The sequence below is a fragment of the Rhipicephalus microplus genome, chromosome 8 (genome assembly GCF_043290135.1).
Source record: "Rhipicephalus microplus isolate Deutch F79 chromosome 8, USDA_Rmic, whole genome shotgun sequence".
NCBI classification, from domain to species: Eukaryota; Metazoa; Arthropoda; class Arachnida; order Ixodida; family Ixodidae; genus Rhipicephalus; species Rhipicephalus microplus.
Genome location: NC_134707.1, coordinates 58,229,463 through 58,251,570, shown reverse-complemented (window position 1 = coordinate 58,251,570; position 22,108 = coordinate 58,229,463). Strand labels below are relative to the sequence as shown.

Genomic DNA, 22,108 nt, shown 5'->3' with positions numbered 1-22,108 from the left:
GTCATCATTACTCTCTCAACACAGGAGCCAAGCCAAGTCACCAAATATGTCACTGCACATAACGCGGCTGTGCCGAGCAGAGGCACACGTTATTTCTGAGACAAAATGTAGGTATAAGAACCACGTCACCCAAAAATCTTAGTGACCTGTATACTGCATGCATGGTTTCATGAGCACGCAGAAATGTTGCTCAAGAAGCGCTGACGAGCATGGGATGATTACGTCATGCAAAGGCAACGCCACTTCAACACGTACTACTAACGCAGGCTTATATGTACATTTTTATGAAGTAATATCTTTTACTCTGAAAAAGCAAACAATCTTTCAATACCAGCAATAAAATATTGAGCATGTATACTAGTCTACGATCACGTGACAGGGTACATCAAATAATAGTTTACGACTCCAGGTGACGCCACAGGCCATTTCTCAGAATTTTCAATGAATAAATAACTACCTAACTCCACTTCTCACGAGAAAAACAAGGTTGCTTTGAGTCACTATGAGAAACAATCTTTCCATTCGTGCAGTCATCTCGTTTCATGTTTTGGACAGTTGTCAGTTCACTTAAAAAATTGCCAGGTCTGCACTGAACGAGCAGCCGAGTTGCAGCGAAAGCTGGAAGAGTGGCTTTTCAGAGCCTTTTCTAAACACTCTTTGGGTAACTGCTGCGAGTACGCTTGCTGGGTACCCACTAGGCCATAATCATGTTTGTGTAGATGGCCAGCATTCTCTATGCCATCTTTCGTCGTTCTTCGAAGAATTGTAGTATCTGCTACTCACTTGCTAGAAATCTTGTGTAATTTTTTAATTCAGTGGCTGACGACAACAAAAAATTATGCCTGAAGGGGGTATGCACCACTGTTAATAGGTGATCAAGAACAAGTTTTCTAATGGGTTGGAAGTTGCTCGTTACCCAGTTTGCATGGAGCAGTGCCTGGTTGTTTTTTTTAATGTTTTAAAACACTTAATTACTCATATTAGTGTGATTACTTCCCGACATCAAGCCTACCTAAGGCCAGTTTAGAAATGAGTTTTAAGCACTGGCGTGGCTCAGTCGTAGTATACTGGGCTGGCATGCAGCGTACCCGGGTTCGAATCCTATTGTGTCCTTCCTGTCTTTTATCTAGTTTTTTTTTCTCCTTGCTTCTTGCGATACTGGTTACGGACACTAGCAGCAGAGAACTACGGCGCCGCACGTTACCGGTGTTTTGATCTCAACAGCCTTTGCTGTAAAACTACAGCCTGTCATGAGTACGGATCCTGAGGGAGGGTGATTGCTCCCCCCACCCCCAAAACCTGTGTGAGCACCAGTCTCCCCCCCCCCCCCCTTTAAGAGTGCTTGTCCACCTCTTACCACCAATTAGAATAAATGAGTGGGACCATTTTGAGTACACATAACTCCTATTTATGCTTGACGGCTTCTTCCTGCTACTAAAAACAAAAATGTTAGGACCCCAACCCCCTCCGGAGTTACTTTAGGCCGCTGCCCCCCCCCCCCCCCAACATAAAATCCTCCTCTGCCTGCAACAGACCTAGGTCAAACCCCAAAGCCAGAATTGCGAGCACACCTGGATGTGGCCCCTCAGGGTAGAAGGGCGGGCCTTTCGTCACATAATTGTGCTCGGCTCGACTCACACCTGGCACACTTCCCTTGGCCCGCTTCCTCGCCGCACTCGCTTCGCGTACCCGTCGAGCATAGTCGGGATCCGATCGCCATTTACGGTTACATTCTCGGGCCGCAGCACGCCTAGCTTCGAGGCAAACGGCCGCCTCTTCGGCTGTGCGAACTTTGCACGGCCGACCCGTTGCTTCCGAATGTCTGAACCGTACCCTGGTGGTGTTGCCCGAACACGGCCGAGCAAGCGCTGGCGCGCCCCTACAGAAAACATCTGGAGCTATGAAGTAGTCATGGTTGCTAAGCGACAACTATGCCGACGTCACACCAGCTGTGCAGCATGGATAGGGTGGCTAGCATGAAAAGGTCTATTTGGCATGGAGGACAACTTTGCTGATAAACAACGGTGCGGATATCACAGTAGTTGCTGCACTCTGCCCTAACTCGATCTTCTTGGAGCATGGAGCACACCGATGACGACGTGACGGTGCTGTTTGTCGTTGATGCTACTGCGGCCTTGGTCAGGTTGTAGTACAACCACAGTGGGTCGCATACCTTGCAGATGTGCCCGAAGCTCCTATCCAGGAACTCGCGCTTGAACTGCGCTGCCTTCGCCGCCGACTCGCATTGCCGCGCCGCTTCGAGATTCGCTGCTCGTTGTTTACGTTTCGCTTCGGCTTCGCGTTGCCGCTACGAGATCTGCTACTCGACGTTGACGCTTCAATTCGGCTTCCCGAGCTCGGAGAATGGGGTCCGCTAGCCGCCGTTTCCTTTCAGCTTCGCGAGCCCGAAGTTCGGGATCGGCACGCCGCCGCTCCCGTTTCGCAGCCCGAGCCTTCTCCGCGGCGCGCTGGCATTCATCGCGGCGTTGCGCAGGGGAGGTGCGCGGGCTCTTACACCGTTATACACCGCCGAACTACCCTCCCCAGCGGAGTGTGCAGCTGTCTCACCACCTGTCATGCGCAGAGGGGAGGGGACCCCACGGGAGGGATGGACAAAGCCCCCACCTAAAAGTGCGGCAGCTTGGGCTAGTTGGTATGGCATGACGATAGTTATAGCGCGAGAACAAAACGACGACACAGAGACAAGTGTCTTTCGTGTCCTTATTGTCTCTGTGTCGTCGTTTTGTTCTCGCGCTATAACTATCGCCCCACCTAAAGCTGCTTGGCATATTAATAGACGCGGCGCAGTGTTCCCTATCGGTTGACCTACTAACCACCACCATCTAAAAAGTTCTTCCTTTAACTCACGTGCAACCTTGGATGTGGAACGCCGGCAGCAGGGCGGGCCTTTAGACCGGCCAATTGTCACTGTTTTCGCCTCCGTGCCGCTTCTGCCTCGCGCCTTCGCTTTGCATACTCCGGGTCCAATCTTCGTTGTCGCTTCTCCGGGTCCAATCTTCGTTGTCGCTTCTTGATTCTTTCACTGGCCATGTAAACGGGATCTAATCGTCGTAGACGACAACGCTCACGGTCCGCTGCACGCCGAGCCTCGCGGTAGGCGGCTTCTTCTTCGGCCGTGCGCTTCTTCCTCGGTTTACCCATGGCCAGCGTTGTAGGCAAACACGGCTCGCTCGGCGCCAGGTGTTCCATGGCCAGCCAGGCTCCGCGACTAATCCACACAACACCTACCACTTATCTCCGTCACGGACAGCAGGAAAGAAATCACTACTGCATGACAACAGCTTCGGTGCTGCCCTACTCTTCGTGGCTCGCGTTAGTTACTGTATAATGCTTTCAAGGTAGCATATACAGTACCTCTAGCTCGAGCGGGCGCGCTGCGCAATCTTTACATGTGCCCACAGAACACCTGCTGCCTGCCTCTATGGTGGCTAGAAGGAAAGGTGCCACTGAGCCAGCACCATCCCGGCCGCGCCTTGGAAGGAGACGTGCTGATATTTCATTCGGCCGTGGAGCGGCGCGCAAGTCGCCACCATGATCAGTTGAGAGCGCTTGTCAGCCGCTAGTGCGGCACTTTTAGTCGCTTGCTCGTGTGCTCGCAAGCTGCAAAGTCTGCGCTTTCCCTATTTGGACTTGTTCGGGATCAATACGTGCCAATGTGACCATGCAACAGTGATGAGTAAGCAGCAAAGACACTTCTTTGCACCTGGATGCATTGCGGGATATGCTTCGGCCCGCAAACAAGGGAAGAAAGCGTCTCTCTTCTCTGCTCCAGCCGACGATGAACAGCGCAAGGCCTGAGAGCGTACGATTCCTCGCGCTGGCAAACCATTGGAAAAGAACTTCTTTGTGTGCGAAACTCATTTCGACGAAATATTCATCGTCCGTAGCCACAAGCATGTTATCAACGGCTTCTTAGCAACTTAATTGGGAAAAAGCTGTACCTAAGGAGGGTGGGTTCCTGAGTGAATCAAGTGCCGGAGGACTCCACGTCACTCTAACCAGCGCCCTTTTTATCCGGCACAATGTCATGAAAACATTGGGCTATAAATACTTGATGACGTCTTGCCTCTGCCAAGACGCACTTACAATCTTTTTTTGGAATTCTGAAGCAAATGTCTGGCTCGATTGATCACCCTTCGCCGACACAATTTTTGATATCTGTGAATTGCCTCAGTTTATACAGTTCGATACAGTCCCCATCGAATGGAAACATACCTTTTGGAGTTCCGAGCAGCTTTCTATGTCCTGGCATCCACAGTGATTCAATAAAATTGCAGGATAACTGGATGAGCTGCGAGATTTGAGGCGCCTCAAAGAGCTTCATGGAATTGTTATTGCTCGTGAACCTCTCCCTGACCCCACTGATCTAATTGGACGCAAAAGTGACTACCTGATCACTTATTACGTCAGTGGCTATGTGGCCCGGGAGGTGGTGAAATATACGAAGTTCAACGAATGTAGCATGTTGTTGCTTTACCCAGAATTCCAGCTTGCTACCGGCAAAATCATGACTTCTGTACCCGTCCGAGTCCCCAAGAGACCTTTTCAAAGCTAAGGAAGATGTATTCGCCTATTGCTTCAGTTTCAACAAGTTGAAAAGTGACAGCATAACAGACCTTATATCTTGCCTGTCTATGAAGAAGTTAAATATGGTCGGCTGTGAACACCACAAAGTGGAAGTGACAAATCAGATAATTATATTCTTTACACTGACCAGAATGCATTTTCTCCTTCCTGGAGAAAATGCCCCCAATAAAAAAAAGTGAAGTGTTAACTCAGCGAACAAGGTTTTTTTTATGTTATTGAGTATTACTCATGCTCTGTTGTTTCTTGTGATTTTACTATTGTATTGTTCGCATTGTTATAGATATACCATTAACAACTGGGATGTCACTGTTTGGTTGTTTCACATATATAGAAATCAATTGTTTCGTGAACTGGTTTGTGACTGTACCTATGTTTGCCAATGAAATCTCAATGTGATGTGTGTATGTATGCCCATTGTATCATCGTGTATTTACTGTTCTCTTTAGTTGTCTCATTCACTTGCTTTAGCTGAGTTTCATATAACTTGCAGTTTTCTTCAACCATAATGCATATGTTGTGTTTATTTTCATGTTGTTTTTTGCTGTCGAGAAAATAAATGTCTTGCTTGTAAAATTAAATCTTGATTGCGCAAGTCATAAAAATAACGGCTGCCGATACCTTTACATGCATTGAAACCACGGAGAACACTGCGGCATCAAATTTTAAAACTGCACGGACTTTGTTTTGGTAGGTCTCTTCGTTTTGGCTGCACCGGCTGAACCAGTTCAAAGGGTGCAGCACCTTCGTCCTCGTTTTGCCGGAGCAGCGCGCGCCCTCTGTCGCACCCTCTGCACTGGCTCCCTCGTTTTGTCTAGGTGTAAGCCTAGTTCCTGACGAGTTCTGTACCGGCGTGCACGCACTCCAAAGCAGGTGCAGAGTAGTGCAGCATGGCGGGCGTCCCCCCAAGGCCAGAGCAGACGACGTTGCAAATAGTTGTTCAGGGCGTTCAAAAGGAAGTTAAGGCACTTCACAATCCCGACGGGTCATTTATGACGGACGCCAACGGTTACGTCTATGAGGCATCAGGTAAGTCAGGCTGCATGCATTGCCAAAAAACGTGGTTAGCGGCCAGGAGTCGTAGTCGGTCAGCAAACAGCCTCGTAGCATTGCTTATGCTATGTCGGTATTTTTAATCTTGGTTTTCGCCCTTGCAGACGGCAAGCGCGTTACGTTGCGGTTCATGGCAGGGAATCGTGAAAATGACCCCCCTCCGGCACAACCGCCGACGCCTTCTCCTGCCTGCGACGGCGACGTTGACAGCGATGGGGCTTTAGCCGCATTTCCAGCAGCAGCCGCGTCGGCTGAAGATGTGGAAGAGCTTTGGAGCGCCCGAAAAACAAGGTTCTTCATCGCCAAATACTCGGAAATGAAGGACTTGGTGGGAAAAACCAGGGCACTTCGGTATGTCATCCTATGTCCAAAATTATTTGCAGCTTTTTATTATTCCGTTTCACTCTAGGCAAGCACCAACAAGATAAGGGCGCATGAAGTTCACAATGGCGATGGTTATTGTTGCCTACATTTTACTGCCAGCAATTTACATTTTACTGCCCCCCCCCACTGAAAAAAAATTTTGGCTATGCGCCTGACTGTGACATATACGTTTACATATACACACAAACAGTATGTATAGTCACGCACATATATACACAACGAAGGCATTCGTAATGTTTCATTAAGTCAAGTGATCTTCAAAAACAGCGACGGTGCTTTTGTGTTGGGCATTGCACAACCGCTGTCTTGCCGAAAAGGTGCAGCACCTCCAAGCTCAAGCCATGTTGCAAGTGTAGTGCTGCCTTGAGAATTTGCACTAGAGGGAATTGCATGTTGTTATTCTGAGGCACATCTCTAGCAAGTCTCGCCCTGCAGTCCTTGTGTCTTCACTGTCTGTCCGCATTTCTCTCGCACTGCCACTTTTCAAGATGGTGCAGCTCATTGTTAAAAGAGATATGCTTCTTGACACGTGCTACCCTATCTTTGAACCTAGACTGCGCCGTCGTGTCAGCAAACAAGGTTGCGCAGCTGCATGTTTTACAATGCAAAGACAGGTTAGAATATGGCTGTCTCCTTAGTGAAGCTTTATGATCCAAAAGAGTGATTTACACAATGTTCAACTTCTCCAACATAATGCTTCCCGCACAAAAAGAACGTTCGCAGTTATCAGAAGTGTGTGAATAGTGAATTTCGGAACCTAATCAAGTAAGAGTCAAATAGTAATGGCACCAAATAGAATACAAATAGTAATTGAATACTGTTTGAATAGTAAGTAGACCATTTTCAAAACAGCCTTAGAACAGAACATTTTATTTGAAACAAATAGTCACAAACTTTCGACAAAGGCCATTACAGTCAGTTTGAATCTACTCAAAATACCACAATTACGAAAACTAAGGTAATCTCGTATGCAGCAGGAACTAGAATATTCGTAACATTTTGTAATTGTAGGTTCAACTACGGCATTGACTAGCGTTATCAACGTGAGACTTTGTCACCTCACTTTAAATAAAATTGGGACACAAAAACAAAACAATTTACAACCAAACATTGCAGATACAACTAAATATGTAACGGAGCAGATCAACCCGTCATCACAACATGGCCTGCGCACTAAAAGCGGATAACAATGGGCGTTGAAATTTACATCTGCAAGAACAATTTACGCAAACGCAAAACTTGTATCTGTTGCTAGTCGTGAAGCTGCAAGCACTCGTAGTTCCCACCTTTGGTTATTACAAGACGAAGACAGGAGCTGATAAATGCGATACAGCTAAAGTGCAGTAAAAATTGAGCAAGAATGGAGCTTTCAGAAGCGCATTCATTCGACAATCAATATAGTGTAGGTAGTCTTGCAAAAGCTTGGGCTGCGTACAGGTCACATTAGGGATTGAAAGAATGACTTGTAGCTGTTTCGTTGTTTTGGGGTTCTCCCGCCAGTGCCGATTATTAAAAGAATATTTGTTACTTAGAATATGTGCAATTCGATTCGACTTAGGAACCGAATACAGTGCTGTTTGATTCATTATCCAAAATTTTCGAATAATCGAACATCCCTAGCAATTATCCCTGAAAGCTACACATATGAAGTACTAAGGAAAGGTTCATGTGCTACTGCAAGACTTGGGTCACGTTACGTCGCTTCCTTCTTTCCTACTAACTGTGCTTTGCTTTTTTGTTTAGCACAAGAAGGCTTCTGTGGAAGAAGTTGGCTGAGGCCATCAATACGGAGTTCTTGTGCAACGTGACTGCCACACAAGTGGAAAACAAATGGAAGTCGCTGGACAGAGCATATAAAAAGTCAAAAAAAGACAACAATTCTTCAGGTCACCACCGTGTGAACTGTGAATATGAAGAGTAAGTTACGATTGTGTCTTCATATCTTCAGTGATTCTCATAGTGTCTATTACAGAGAGCTGGCAGAAGTCTTGGAAAAAGAACATAGTGTAAATCCAAGGCTGCTCTTGGAGCCTGGAAAAACAATCCTGCCTAGTGCAAGTCCAGAGTAAGTAAAAATTACTTAATTTGTGCTGTAGCCTGGAAATGACATGGCACCTGTACAATTACTTTCAACAGCACCAGCATCACTGAAGCACCTCAAGATGCAGCAGTCCCAGTCGAGTGCAACACAGCATCCAAAGTTCGGAGCAGCACAACGCCAAAAAGGAAGCGCCAGAGTAGGTCCCAAGTCACGCCGCTCTTGGAGGCATTAGAAAAAATGCAAGCTTCGAGAGCTAAGCAAGAGGAGGCAGCAGTGAAACAACTGGAGGAAAGAAAAAAATGGGAAGAGGCAAAGGCAAAGCGGCATGATGAGCGCATGCAGCGATTCGATCGGTTGATCGACGTACTCTCAAATAAGGACGGGTTATTATATGGGCAATAAACTTTTATAACACTAGCAGTGTCTACTCCATCTAATTTGTTAAAAAAAAACATTGCTTCTAGACGCGGCACCCCACTTCGCAAAACATTTGCACACTGAATAAATCGCGAAGCAAAGATGAACTTCTAGCACTGTTCCTTTGCAATGAACTCTCGCAGAGACTGACTGTAGCCTGGCAGACTGCAATCAAAATCTCCTGCACTTTCATCATTGCCCACATCTTCTTCTTGGGGAAGCGTTGCAAGTTCCTCAAGGAAGTCCCTTTCATCGTTGCACATGTTGTGTAGCACACACGCAGCCATAACTATATAGCAGCACTGTTGCACACTTTTTGCATCAACAAGGTAGAGCCTCCTAAAACGCTGTTTAAGCAGGCCGAAGGTGTTCTCAATAAGCACTCGTTGTTGACTGTGTCGTTTATTGAAGCTCTTTTTCCACGTAGGAAAAGAACTTCCATTGTCCTTGAATGGGGTCATGAGCCATGGCATCAGTGGATATGCACTGTCACCCAGTATATAATTGTCTTCACATTCCTGAATTGCGCGTGCAAAGAAGGGGCTCTCCCTCAGGACACGGGCGTCGTGAACCGAACCTGGAAACCCAATAAACACGTTCAGCAACTTGTTCCTGTCGTCGCAGATTCCTTGCAGGATTATCGAAGGCCACTTTTTCCGGTTGAAGTAAGACTGCGTAGATTCGCTTGGAGTGAGTATCCCGATGTGTGATCCATCGATACAGCCGATGGTGTTTCTTGGGCCCTTGCCTTTACTTTTGGCGAGGAAGCCGTTCTTTATGCGGGTCACTTCCGCGCTACTAGGCCAGCAAATTATCTCATCGCTAATAGCGTGTAAGAAGTGAACGACCCGTGTCACACAAACATGAACAGACGACTCGGTAACATCGAATTTGTCGCCTATGGCGTACATAGATATTTGTGAGCCTAGGTACACAAGCGCTATGAGGCATGTTTTTTCGGCACTGATTTGTTGGCGGCCTTGCACTGCCCTTGGGTAGAAGGCTGAAGTCTTGAACTTGGCACTGAAACTATCAAAAGTCTCCCTGGACAGCCTGAAGAGGCGCTTGAATTCATACTCATGGTACCTGCCGATAATGCTTTCGTACCCGGGTACACGGTTGGCATCGTCGCGCACCAACGCGCACGCGACCAAGATGCACGCATCGTCGTACTCATCGTCGCAGTCACTGCAAACGGCACCGCTGACGGAATCGTCGTCGCTGCTCGAGTCCAGCAATTCCATCGCAGTCACAAGAAGTGCCATCACGGCCGTGTATTGATCGGACAAGGCGGCGGAGGCGGCTATTTTAGGCTTACACTACAAGGTGTTCTCCGGCCTGCACTCACGTCAACTCACGCCTTCGTTTTGGCTGTAGCCGTCGCGCGCTAGTGTCGGCTAGTGCCGAGGCGTGGTTGAGGCTGCACCTGCACTTGCTCGACCGGCGCTGCACGCTCACTGCACCGCTTGGCACCGCTTTTTCTGCACCTGCACTTTTCTGAACTAGTGCAAGCCAAATCGAAGATTCCTGGTGTCAAGTCCACGGCAAGTCACTTGATTCTCTATCTTCTAAGCTTCGTAGCTGATATACTACGAAGTGAATTGAAAACACTAGTTTTCAGTGCCAATACGTGCTTTGCAGCGCGCCGTCAGAATTGTGACAGGTGGACTTTGTTATAATCCGCAGGGTAGCGTGAAATATTTGCAACGAAAAACGACTGATGCGCGGGCGCGAGAAGGGGCATCTCCACGCAGGAATTCCTCCGTGGGCATCTCGAAAGCGACCGCAGCGCCACTGCATGCGGATGAATTCTCGCTCGCTCTCCGGCGCGCCGATTGCTGACATTTCTCCTTCTAGACGCTCGCGGCTAGTGTTGCCAAATGTCCAAAAGCAAAAGTCGCTAAATAAGTGTGTAAAAGTAGCTAAATATATTTTTCACCATTTTGAAAACAATTTTGAGCATGTTCTCCTCATGCAACAAATTTATTGGTGGCCTTGTCATCTCAAAGATTAGAGACAGCTGTCACATTACGTTTTCTTGCAGGCAGAACATGATTTAGCAACAAAAGAATGTACGCCTTTTTCAACCCCTATAATGTTTGCAGACTTTTTAACGCGCTCGCAAATTACGAGCTGCGAATGTATGTAATATTGTAACGCGGACTGAAAGAGCGAGAAAGAAGAAGGGGGAGGACACTCTTGAGCGATGGTGATTCGGCAGGGACGGTTGAGTGCTGGCATTTTCAGGGTAAATAAACTCATCACATACTGTCATTTTTAGCGAATTGGGCAGCCGCAAAAAAAAAAAAAGCTGAGGGAACAAAAAATTTTCTCGGCGAGCGGAGTTCTTCATTGAGATGGGCAAATAGCCAGAAGCTTAGCACACCAAGTTGAAAAAAAACTTCGTTGCGACTTTGTCGTCAAAATGCGAAAGAAACACGTTGAAATCCGTGACGTCATCATTGGAGATAACAGCGGGAAATTTAAAAGGAGGTCTTTTGACCGATATTTATGTCTATTAACCTTGGGCGATGGTATTAACGACAGTGGAGTTTTCAGGTTCTAAGGTATCTGCTAAACTAATTTATGTTGTTGATATTTAGTGTCATTTTAACTTAACCTTTCATGCTATCATGCTTAACATGCTATCAGATGTTTTAACATACATCAACGAAATTGCGTGGTTGAAAATCGGGAAACATATAGACACCTGACACACATAACGTACATTAGAGATTTTAGCTTACCTCTGAATGTACAATGAATTGCATTGGCGAATAAAACATCATGGCCTATATTTGTATACAGGAAGCCATATATCATACGGTAAATAGTAATGATGAAAGCCTGCCTGCCAGCTTGAGAAGTGAAAAAACGAATTCGCAGTACAAGTGTAAAGCCATGTCAGTGGTGCACAGAACTCCAGGAATAAATCTGCAAGTTGCATGGCATCTTCTGCCGCTGCATAGGATGCCATCGTGCCGATTTTCGCAGCCACGTCATCTAGCAGGTTATATTCGTGGCACTTTTTTTTTGTATCTCCGAAGGCCGTACAGCATTTTCAGTTACGCATTCAAAGTGTGCAGCCTGTAGCGACACCTGCACTTCACAATGCTCATGTCGCTCACCGTTCAATGCCGGCATTTGAGAAGGGCAGCGACAGCACTGTCATGGCGAGTTCAGTGAAAGGGTTCTCGCCGTGCGCATCCTTGTAAGAACTTACTTCCTGCCAAAAACTATCGGTTCTGTTTGTACACTGCAGCACCATTTTACGTGCCGCAAGTTTTTCCACTGCGTTTCGCGATCGGACAGGGCTTCCACAAAGAGGAACTACGATGCCGATTCCGTAATTAGCTCTTGTATTAGCTTCAGTGCGTGCTCTACAGAAAGGAGAGAAGTCTTTTGCTAGAACTGAATGTTTTCGGGAAGCCGTTAACGCAGCTGCTTGCATAGTTCCACGATGAAACGTCGACAGCGAAGGCGTAGCTCTTTTTCGTCGTCACTTGGAAAGGATGCGTCTCGGAGTGCTGTTTCAAACCATTGACCAAAGCACGAATTAGGGTAAAGATGCTCGTTGATATTAACTGTTAACACGTCGTATCGGGAAGCTGGTAGGGATACTTTGTTGGCTGTTGACTTCACAAGAATCATCAGATCTTCGAACAATTTCATCGGGTCTTGGTACTCCGCTTGATATGATTTGTTGACACGCTGCACTTCAGCTAAAAACCCAGTCCAGCCGGAGTACGTAGCATTTGTTCTTGGGGTCACTGTACACTTAACAGAGCATCATTGCCGTGTAGGAATTTTTTGTTTTTCTGTGCATTTCCGAAAACTTCCTTCAGTTCGGTCCATTAGGCAAGTGTTCTTAACTGCCGCATGTATTGACAGCCAGCGCGTCTCACAGGATAGCGGTATGGTAAGCAAAGCCTCTCCGTCGTTTAGTTCACGGTATAAGCTTTGGTACTCCAGTTTCCTTGTTGAGGGGTGAGCAAACCAACGGTATGACTACCTCGCCAGAAATTCTATGTTTCTCGGCAAGGCAACCGACGCTGAACCGGCAAGGCAACCGACGTTGAAGGGAATGACAAACGCATCGCACCATAATAACATTAGCAATTTCATTTCTCAGACGTGTGTAGACGCCACTAATCACACCAGTCATGAAGTTCGCATTGTCTACTCCTATGCCAACAAGGCTTTTTGGGTTCAGACCCTTGGACCGCAATCCTTCTAAAAGCGCTGAAGTGATGCTTTCAGCGTCGCACTTTTTGAGTTCTTGTAGGGTAAGGAAAGTTGAAATAACCTCAGCGTTTCACAGAGAAAAATGCCTAATGGTGAAGCCAAGGAGCTTCAGGACACTAATATCGGTCGACTCGTCGATCAGAACGCCGTACTTTTGGTGGCCAATATTGTCCCACAACGATTTTTCGAAGTGCGGTCCAAGGACGTTCCTTGTTATATTGGTGCACTTTGTGCGGTGAATCTTGAGCTAAGAGGCAACCTGGCTATCTTGAAAAATTCGCTGGCAAGCTTCTCCGATGTGATCGATGGTGTTCATGTCACAATGCTCAGCGACAAAAAGTGGAAGGGTTGCTTCTGCCTGCTGTATTGGGCTAGCCATTACACATGGCATGGCATCGGATGTAGTGCACTGATGTAGTCTCTTGCTTGGCACACATGCCACGTGTTTTGAAGACGTGGTGTGCTTCTCAATGCTCGCCTTCTTTGTCTCAATATAACATTTACAAAATTTGCAAAAGGCCTTGAAGTGGTAAGTCTTATGGAATTGTCATTAGCCACTCCTTCTACTTATTCTCTATAAGCCTGCAGAGCCTGAAGCGTTGTTTGTATACTTTGCTCTTGTCTGTTGTGTGTGAGTTCCTATACACCTTTTCACAGGCAGGAAAAAAACACCGCCATGATGGGCTGTGCGCGGGAGTACAAAGGCAAAGGGCGCAGCGTTGCCAGTGCATTTTCGAGGGGACGTGCCAATTTGCACAGCCCAAGGAAAGTTATGGTGGCGCCAAGGGAGGCGTTTATAAAAGGTGAATAACACAACCCTTAAAGAGTATGCACACGGCGCACTCACAAGAAAGGCCGAGTGTCACAAAAGAGCGCTCGACTCGGCGCGCACCGCTGCTTGCAGAAGACGGCGTAAAACAGCGGCGCCAAATTTCCCCAGTGCAGCGGAAAGGCAACCACCAATAGCCACGACGCAGCGCCAGGCGCCGATCAATCGTATGCGAACAGTCGGCGAAGACACCCCCTCGCCCTTGAAGCGCCGTCGCGTCGTGATTTTAGAGAACCGCCGAATGATCACGAGAGAACATCACGTGACGCCGAGAATCCCAGCCACGGTTGGAAGGTGCCAGGAGGAGACTCGGAGGTCACAGTCGCATGAAAACTCTTCACGAACAAAATGCTTATAGACAGTATTACAGAACGAGACCACGTATCCATGCGCAGAGGCGGTTCTCGCCAATGCATACAGCTCCCGGCCAAACAGAGACCACGGAGAAATAACCACCGCACGGTAAAGATCCTCACAAGTTAGTGAGGAATCTTACGGTAGACCTTTCGTTCTCACCACCTAAACGTCCCCAAAAAAATGTCCAACACAGCGATTCTGTCGCCGTATATTCATACATTTTAAGCCAAGTCAAGCCGGTTTTAAGCGGCTATTGGGTGAACCGAGCGTTTTGGCCCGTAGTTTTGGCCCTCAAAAGGTTCGTGCCACCCGGTGGCAGCAGGCGCGGCCAATCCCAAAACTTGCAGAAAGAAGCGAGATTCGAAAATTTCATGTATAGCATACCCTTTTCTTCTGTTAGTGTTCATAGGACATGCATGCATGGTATTGGTTTCGAAACACACATTATTAAGGGCGTCACAACGGTGCAACTAGAAAATATCACTACACTGCAGGTAGACTAACTGAAAAAGCCAGAGTAATCTGGCCTTTTCATTTAGCTCCAAATTTGGAGCTAGATTGTGTATGAATAGCTTAAAGAGCTACTTGTAGCTAAACAAAAATTTTGGTAGCTAGTAGAAAATAAATTAGTTAGATCTAGCTACAAGATAGCTAAATTGGCAGCACTGCTCGCGGCTGTTGGCTGAACCCACGAAGGAAGGAAAGGTTCCTGAACCGGGCCGGCGCGCAGCCCGGGGTGCCGAGCACCGGGGAACCATGGTAGAGACAACCGCTCGCGGCAACCGGCATGCGCAAAAGAGACTCAACTCTCGCCCGCCACCAAGGCTTGCTTCCGCCAGGGTAGGGTGGCTAGAATTCTAGCCACCCTAGACAGGAGTCGCTGCCGGCGATACCCTATGATGATGATGACGATAGTGGTGCTCAACGCGAACACAGCGCCATCTATCGCCCGGTTGTTGTAACCCGAAATGCGGTTTTGGGGCGAGACACGTGTGCCACGCGGTGCAAACCACATTACAGGGGGTGTCAGCATCCCCACAACCTGGACGAATAGATCACACGTTTTCCAGATCTCACCAATGTTTTTGTTAAGGAGAAAGTATTACATGCCTCGTCAAATGCGAGAGCTGACTGTCAGCGGCATTGACACAAATGATGTGGACATAATCGTAAGTCGATGACATCACCGATGGCTAGAACTTGTGACGTCATGGGACGACCTCACCAAATGACATCGTCGGTTGGTGAAAAAGTGGTCCCACTACAAGGCCACCTTAGGGATAGAAAGCTTTCGATTCCTGTCAAACCTGAGGCATTGGACACCACGTATGTTGTTGAAAGGTTTCAGGAGAGACCAATGCAACGGAGCGAAAAGAGAATGGCTCACGCCGTTTCCGCCATCTTAGGCAAGTGCTCAAGAGACGGTACGATTTTTTTTTAAAGACGACAGTCTTTGTTAGGATACTTGAACGCAGAAATTTTGGTCTGCGTCTGTCTACCACTCAATTCATCCCCAGTTTTAGCACTTCCGTATGACACAGTCATCTTTATCTGGTGGCAGCGTTCATACTGGTGAACATTGACGATGAAAAAACAAAACAAATGTTACGCAAGTAGTCTCAATACGCAAGTATTAGGTGGTGTGTTTCTCGATTTGGGATTACAAAAATATCTAATTCTGCCAAACCTAAGTAATTCTACACCTTACACGAATTACGTGTTTCTTACGGTGCGATGAAAAAGTGACGCTCTGCACGAAAACGCACCCTGTGGACTACACGGTTCAGCCATTCGCCAAAAGCTCCAGGTTCTGTACGATCTCCTGTTTGTCGGCATTACTCCTACTTGTCCATATCTCACACAGCGCCTCCACACAGAAGACAATCGTTTTCCGATTACATTTGCAGCGAAACGCGCAGATACGCGGCTTTTTTTTTTCTTACCGTGCAGTAAGTCAGTGTCGGCCGGCACAAAAGGTGTATGCGGGAAACCAAGCAAAGTTCATCGTTCTCCGACGTCCTACGAAGCTCGGCTCGACGGAGCCAAGCTCAAGGCCACGTTGTGCGCCACATCCTGGTCGAAGTATTCGCCTCGCTCGAAGTCCTTGGGATCACCGCCGAGAGTGTTGCCGAGAACGTTATGCACTTCGCTGGAATACCCCTCTCGTGGCTTGTAGAGTGCGACGCATGGAGGCGAAGTCCAGAATGTGAAGCAGTACACGTCGTGGCCCGTAGTCGGGCTTTCGCTCTCCGGAACCAACGAGCACGCGTGAATTCGTTCTTCGGTTATGGCCAGCGAGTCGGTGGGGACGTGCTTCGCATCCATCGTCAGCAAGAAGCGGTCCAAAAGTGCCTCCTGGACGTCGGGGGCGTGATAGAGAATCCAGGGACCGATGACCCTGTTGGACATGAGACAGGTATAAATCGCGCAAATGCACTCCAGACGCTCCTTCACGTCCGACATGGGAGTGATGCTCGAGCGGATTGCGGCGATGGCTTCGGGAACGGACATTCCGGTGATCTTCGGGATGGGAAGAGAAATGTCACCGTCCAGGCAATACAGTTTGCCCGCTTGGACACTGGACAGCGTCGAGCACAGCCTGTCCAAGTCTACGGCAGCCATCGGGAATAACAGAAAAGCACGCAGACGAAGGGTTCCAACTCAAACGACTGGGGAACCACTCTCGAAACGTTCATCTTTTTTTCTCCACTGGCACGTGCAACGAGGGACACTCTTCAAAGCATATCCAGTCGAGCGTTTACTTCCCTTTGGGAGACTATGCATGAATCTTGAAAAAAAAACGCAAAAAACGCCAGTCTTGCGCGGAAGGCGCAGCACATTCACAGCGAAAGCTAGAAGAGCAGCCTTTCAGAGCATTTTCTAAACACTCATTAAGTATAACGGCTGCAAGCACACTTGCTAGGTATCCACTACGGCATTAATAATGATGATAGTTTTTGGGTAGCAGGCCGGCACGGGCTATGCTATCGTTTGTCGTTCTTCTGAGAATTGTAGCATCTGCTAAACACTGGCAAAAGAATTTCGTGCCAATTGTTGATGCAGTGGCTGACGACGATGAGGAATTATGCCTGAACTGGGTCTACGCCACTGTTAATAGGCGAACAATAACAAGCTGTTGTAATGAATTGGAGCATTGGATGACCCACTCGTTACGCTATTCGCATTGTGCGACGACTGCTCGTTCTTTTGCTGTTTTAGAACGTTTTATGAGTCGTATTAACGCGATTCCTTTTCCGACTTCAACCCTGCCTAAGGCAAGTTTGCGAACAAGTGCCAAGTACCGACGTGGTTCAGAGGTAGAATATTGGGCTGGCACTCAGCGGACCCGGGTTCGAGCACCACTGTGTCATTGGTATTAATTATTCTTATTTCGTGCGAATTCGTTAGGATGCCGCCGGTGGCGGAGAACAAGTACGGTGCCGAGCTAGACCCGAGTTATGATCTTGTAACAAATTTTGCTGCTTAGTAGATAATATTTACGTCGGCTACAACAACGGCTATAACAGTACGGCTTATGTCGAGCTACGCGCGACCGTTTCAAATCCTGCCTTTGCTTAGTTAAAAAACAAACAAACAAAAGGACATTAGTTACAGTTGGCAAAAAAGTAGGATAGGGCAATGGCCTGCAAATTTTGGAAGGCTAGATCCGCCGGCTACCTACAACATCCAAATTCTAATCCTAATCCTACTCAGAAGTCGAACCTTTTTTCTACGTACTTTTCCGTTATTCCTGATGGCTGCGGTAGATTTGGACACGCTCTGCTCAACGCTATATATCCAGCGTCCAAGCGGACTAACTGTACTGCTTGGACGGTGGCAGTTCTCTTTTCATCTTGAATATCGCCGAAATGTCCGTTCCGGACGCCATCTCCACAATTCGCACGAGTATCGCTGTAATGTGGGACATAAAGGTGCGTCTGGAGTGCGTTTGCGCGATTTATACTTGTCTTTATGTACGAGACGGTGATCGGTCCCTGGATTCTCTGTCACGTCCCCAACGCCGAGTGTGCGGCCTAGGACGCACTTTTGCACCGCTTCTTGCTGGAGATGGATGCGAAGTACGTCGCCACCGACTCGCTGGCTATAACCAAAGAAAGTTCACGCGTGCTCGTTGGTTCCGGAAAACGACAGCCCGACTACGGGCCCACGACGTGTACTGCTTCACATTCTAGACTTCGTCTCCGTGTGTTGCACTCCACAAACCACGAGAGGGGTATTCCAGTGAAGTACACGAAGTTTTCGGCAACACTCTTGGCGGTGATACTAACGGCTTCGAGTGAGGCGAATACTTCGATCGGAATGTGGCGCACCACGTGGCCATGTACCAACAGTGCGCTGGCAAATGAATATGAAATGTATCGGACGAAGTTCATTGAAAGATTGCGATCTGTCGGAACCGTTGCTGCACCTGGCGGAGCAGATCTGAACCACGCGTTCCTTTCTGCGTGGCCTCCGAGCTGTGTGCGAAGCGCAGTCAACGCAAGCAGCGCACCAGTGTACGCGAAGGCTACTGCCAGACACATCAATGACTGCGGTAACCTCTTTGATTCTAGGATTTCGCGCTGAAAGCGATTGCTGCTAAAGCGAGCGAAGCTTCTTTGTCCCGTCAGCGCGCATGCGTGAGACAAATGGACAAAGCCAAGAAAGTGTTTCTGTAGGATCTGTGCAATTCCTCGCAAACAGCCGAGTTCCATTGGCGTTCCGCGGGGATAAAGCCACCAAGGAGAAAAACCGAAAGCACCCGCTTGGGGGTAGAAAGTTGTCCCCCTTGGCAATGAGAGGATACCCAAAGACGGCCTTCTGGAACTCGGTCCTAAGAGCTGCGTCCACCCGAGGCTTGATAAAACTGAGTTGGTCAGTCTCGTCGGACAAGCCTCTGGGAAAACTGAGGCTGATGAAATGGAGAGCTGCATCCAACAAGGACTCAAGTGTCTGCCCAATTAAGGAACCCGCGAGAGAAGAAACTTCAGGAATTCGGCATGTCGTGTCTGCTTCTAAAAAAAGCGGACATCAATTTGCTCCAGTCTGACGAGGAAGGAGGATTCGCCCTGGTTCCCGAACCACTGTACGAAGAAAAGGTGGCAGCGGCTCTATCAGGGAACTTCAGAGAACTGCGGAAAGTAGCTTCGGCAAAAGCAAAACGAGCAGCCGTGAGGCTGTATGAAACAGTGAGGGACTCATTAGGTTGGCCCTACCGGGAGGACGTGCAAAAGTGCCAGCCTCTCTGTCTTCTTCACGGCCAAGACCCACAAGGAGTTGTGTCTGTTTCGGAGCATGGCTCCTGGCAGAAACTTGTCGGACGGCATCTGCAAATGCCTTGACCACTGAAGATACCTTCCTCGTGAAAAAAATCCCCAGGACGTTTTAGATTTTCTAGGGGATGAGTGCCCTCAAAGTGCTTGTGCGTTTTCGGTAGACGTTAAAGACATTTTATTCCCTACTTCAGGACATTTTGTGCGAGGAGGTGAAATCTGCATCCAACGCTGTGGTGGGACTTTGTGGAACTAACGTAGACAGCTTTCTTGAACTTCTGAACTTTTATTCGCAGTCGGCGTTCATCACGAGAAACGACAAATGGTACACTCAAATACAGGGCGTGCGCATTGGGTCATGTTTAGCTCCAGTACTCAGTGGTATTTTATTAGCTCGTTATGACAAACGCATACAGCGAGGCTTGCTTAGAAAAACATAAGATATAAGAGTAAAATCAGGTTCGCTTCTCGATGTAGAAGAAACCACTTCTCCCCACTCGGCGCCCGAAGCGCACCACCCGTGGTGGTGTAGCAAAGTGGGAGAAGAACCGTACGCCGCTATCCCAATAGCGGCTATTGGCCTGCTGGACGCTTGACGAGGAAGCAGAAGCAACGCTGAAGAAGTTTTAGATGGCTGAGAAAAACTTGTATTTACAGATTTTACAAAACAATGGACATCAATGTTACAAAAAAAAAGGAAAAGAAAAACAACTTGGAAATGAACCGACTTCTGTAGGGCGACCCTACGGGGTTCGGCGGAGCCGATGGTGCCTAACACCGCAAGCTCGGTTCAGAACGCCCGGCAGAGCCACGGGGCCTCTTCTTATCTCTTCCTGGCGCTCCGCCCTTACCACCATCTCGGCACATAATCACTTGCTTGTCCTCTGATTGGACAGTACATTGGGTACATTAAAAAAAACGCCACGAGGATCCCGCCTTCGTGCACGTGGGACTTATGCACTCTCCCCAAACCACACAACAACCAAAACGTAAATAAAACAAAACTAGAAAAAGCATAGAGGCCAGGGCTAGCTTCGCGGCGCACAATTATTTAGACAGAGCTAGCCGTACTCGGTAGTGCGGCCATAGGGCGATTTCTCTCTACCACGTCAATTTCTTGACAACGGGGCTATAATCCTTTTGCCTCTGTGCGCCGTACGAGGAACCGCTCGCTGACCGCGCATATTTCTGCTTACGAGTTCCTTTGCCCAGATAAACGGGGACGTAGTCGAAGACATGCCCGCTTCAACAATAGGAAACCCAGGCGTCGAACGGGCGACCGTCACCATTTCCCGTGTCGCGAGCCCGCTTCTGAGAGTCACTGGACCAAAGCCGACCCGGCAGAAAAAGGTCGTCGGTGACTTCAGAGTTTTCGCAACGCGCGCTGCCGATTTTGCAGGCGCGCAAACAGTACGTGGCCGGGCCATACGCCGAACCGATGCGAGGAGTCACCGCGGTGCGCGGGGTCTCGGAAGAGGCCCGTTGATGCGCCGACTGCCAGTTCCGAGAGGCAATTAGGGGGCCGTCGCAACGACGTTTACAATCTCAACCCTTTCGTTGCCCGGGTTGGTTCCCTTTTCTTTGAGTTAGTAGTAACTGGAAACGCTCGACCGTCGACAAAGCAGGGCAATATGCTGGCGCCGCGTGTCTGCGCTCGTGGCAAAACCGGTCGGTCGCGCTTCGACCGCTTGTCACTCAAGCAACGCTGGCAGCCCGCGGCTGACATGCCTTCTTAAGCTTACGCCGCAAAGCAAATAAAAGCAAACAAAAATTGCCGCGCTACGAATTCTTACCGCGGTCCTACACCCCCCATCCAAGACTTCGCAGCAACTTGCGTACAGTGTTGCCGAAGTAAACCCCCACACAAGAAAAACGGACCGCGCTCAACCATTGGGTGTACGGTGGGTTAACAGCTACTGCCAACGGCCGGGGTGTCCCACCCACTACGCAGTGGTCACGCTGCACCTGGCCGGCAGCAGCATGCGCAAATTCTCTCCTGCAAAGAAAGCGCGCGAAGAGCCCCCACTTGGTCTCGGTGCTCAAAAAAAAAAAAAAAACACACACACAATGAGACAAACCAATCTCCAGCGCCAGCTGACATGACAAAGCTACTTGGTGAGCTGCCCTGCTCTCTTAATATAGCGAGCCTCTTCCAAACATAATGCGGCTGACACGCGGTATCTAGTAGCCCCGACCAAACATGCCAGAGCTGCCCGCTCCACGCGCCTTTCGACCAAACGCTTATGATGCATGCACCATCTCACATTCCCTGCCGTGGGTAATTTTTTGCACACTCTGCAAGAGTTTTCATTAACATGACACACACTGCAACACATGCCCCAGCACATTTGGGCGCTGTTGCCCCACCCAACATAATAAAAAAAACGCAACAAAAAATATTGGCACTTAAAAGCAAACAGACACCACACGCAGTTTACACCACTACACTTGGTAATTGTCACACACTGTTGTATGATGTTCAAAAGTTCCATCATCATTCTGAAGTGTTATTGCCATGTTTGCACCATAAATCCATCACTTAGTCCCGTGGCACATAACACTCGTTCCCCCTCCTTCACTGATCGCGGCTGCGGGGCTTTCAGGCTACTGCACCTCCTCCCAGTATTGGTTTGTCAGCCGGGAAAGCGCGTCTGCATTAGCATGTGCTGTACCCTTTCTGTGTTGCACTACCACGTCGTAGCGCTGCAAAGCCAATGCCCAACGTATCAATTTGGCCCCTTGTGGCGAAGCTTGAGTGAGGTACGCGAGTGGATTGTGGTCGGAGACGACAAAGATTTTGGCCCCGAATACCCAAGTGTCGAACTTTTTGAGTCCCCAAATGACACCAAACGCCTCGCGTTCTATCGTAGACCATTTCATCTGAGCAGGCGTGAAGCGATGACT

At 48.4% G+C, this 22,108-nt stretch overlaps 1 protein-coding gene across 1 annotated transcript; it reads left to right on the top strand.

Annotated features, from left to right (window-relative positions):
- Positions 1 to 5,376: 5,376 nt before the first annotated feature.
- Positions 5,377 to 8,500, top strand: LOC142769066 (uncharacterized). The gene is made up of 3 exons (XM_075871919.1): positions 5,377 to 5,634; positions 5,763 to 8,107; positions 8,179 to 8,500. Exons 1-2 carry the CDS (start codon positions 5,496 to 5,498, stop codon positions 6,065 to 6,067), a joined length of 444 nt encoding a protein of 147 aa, XP_075728034.1. The 5' UTR covers positions 5,377 to 5,495; the 3' UTR covers positions 6,068 to 8,107; positions 8,179 to 8,500.
- Positions 8,501 to 22,108: the final 13,608 nt, after the last annotated feature.

Coding starts and splice junctions, on each gene's coding strand:
- LOC142769066 (XM_075871919.1), top strand. CDS start 5,496: ATGGCGGGCGTCCCCCCAAGGCCAGAGCAGACGACGTTGCAAATAGTT. Junction 5,635..5,762: donor TTACGTCTATGAGGCATCAG/GTAAGTCAGGCT, acceptor TCGCCCTTGCAG/ACGGCAAGCGCGTTACGTTG.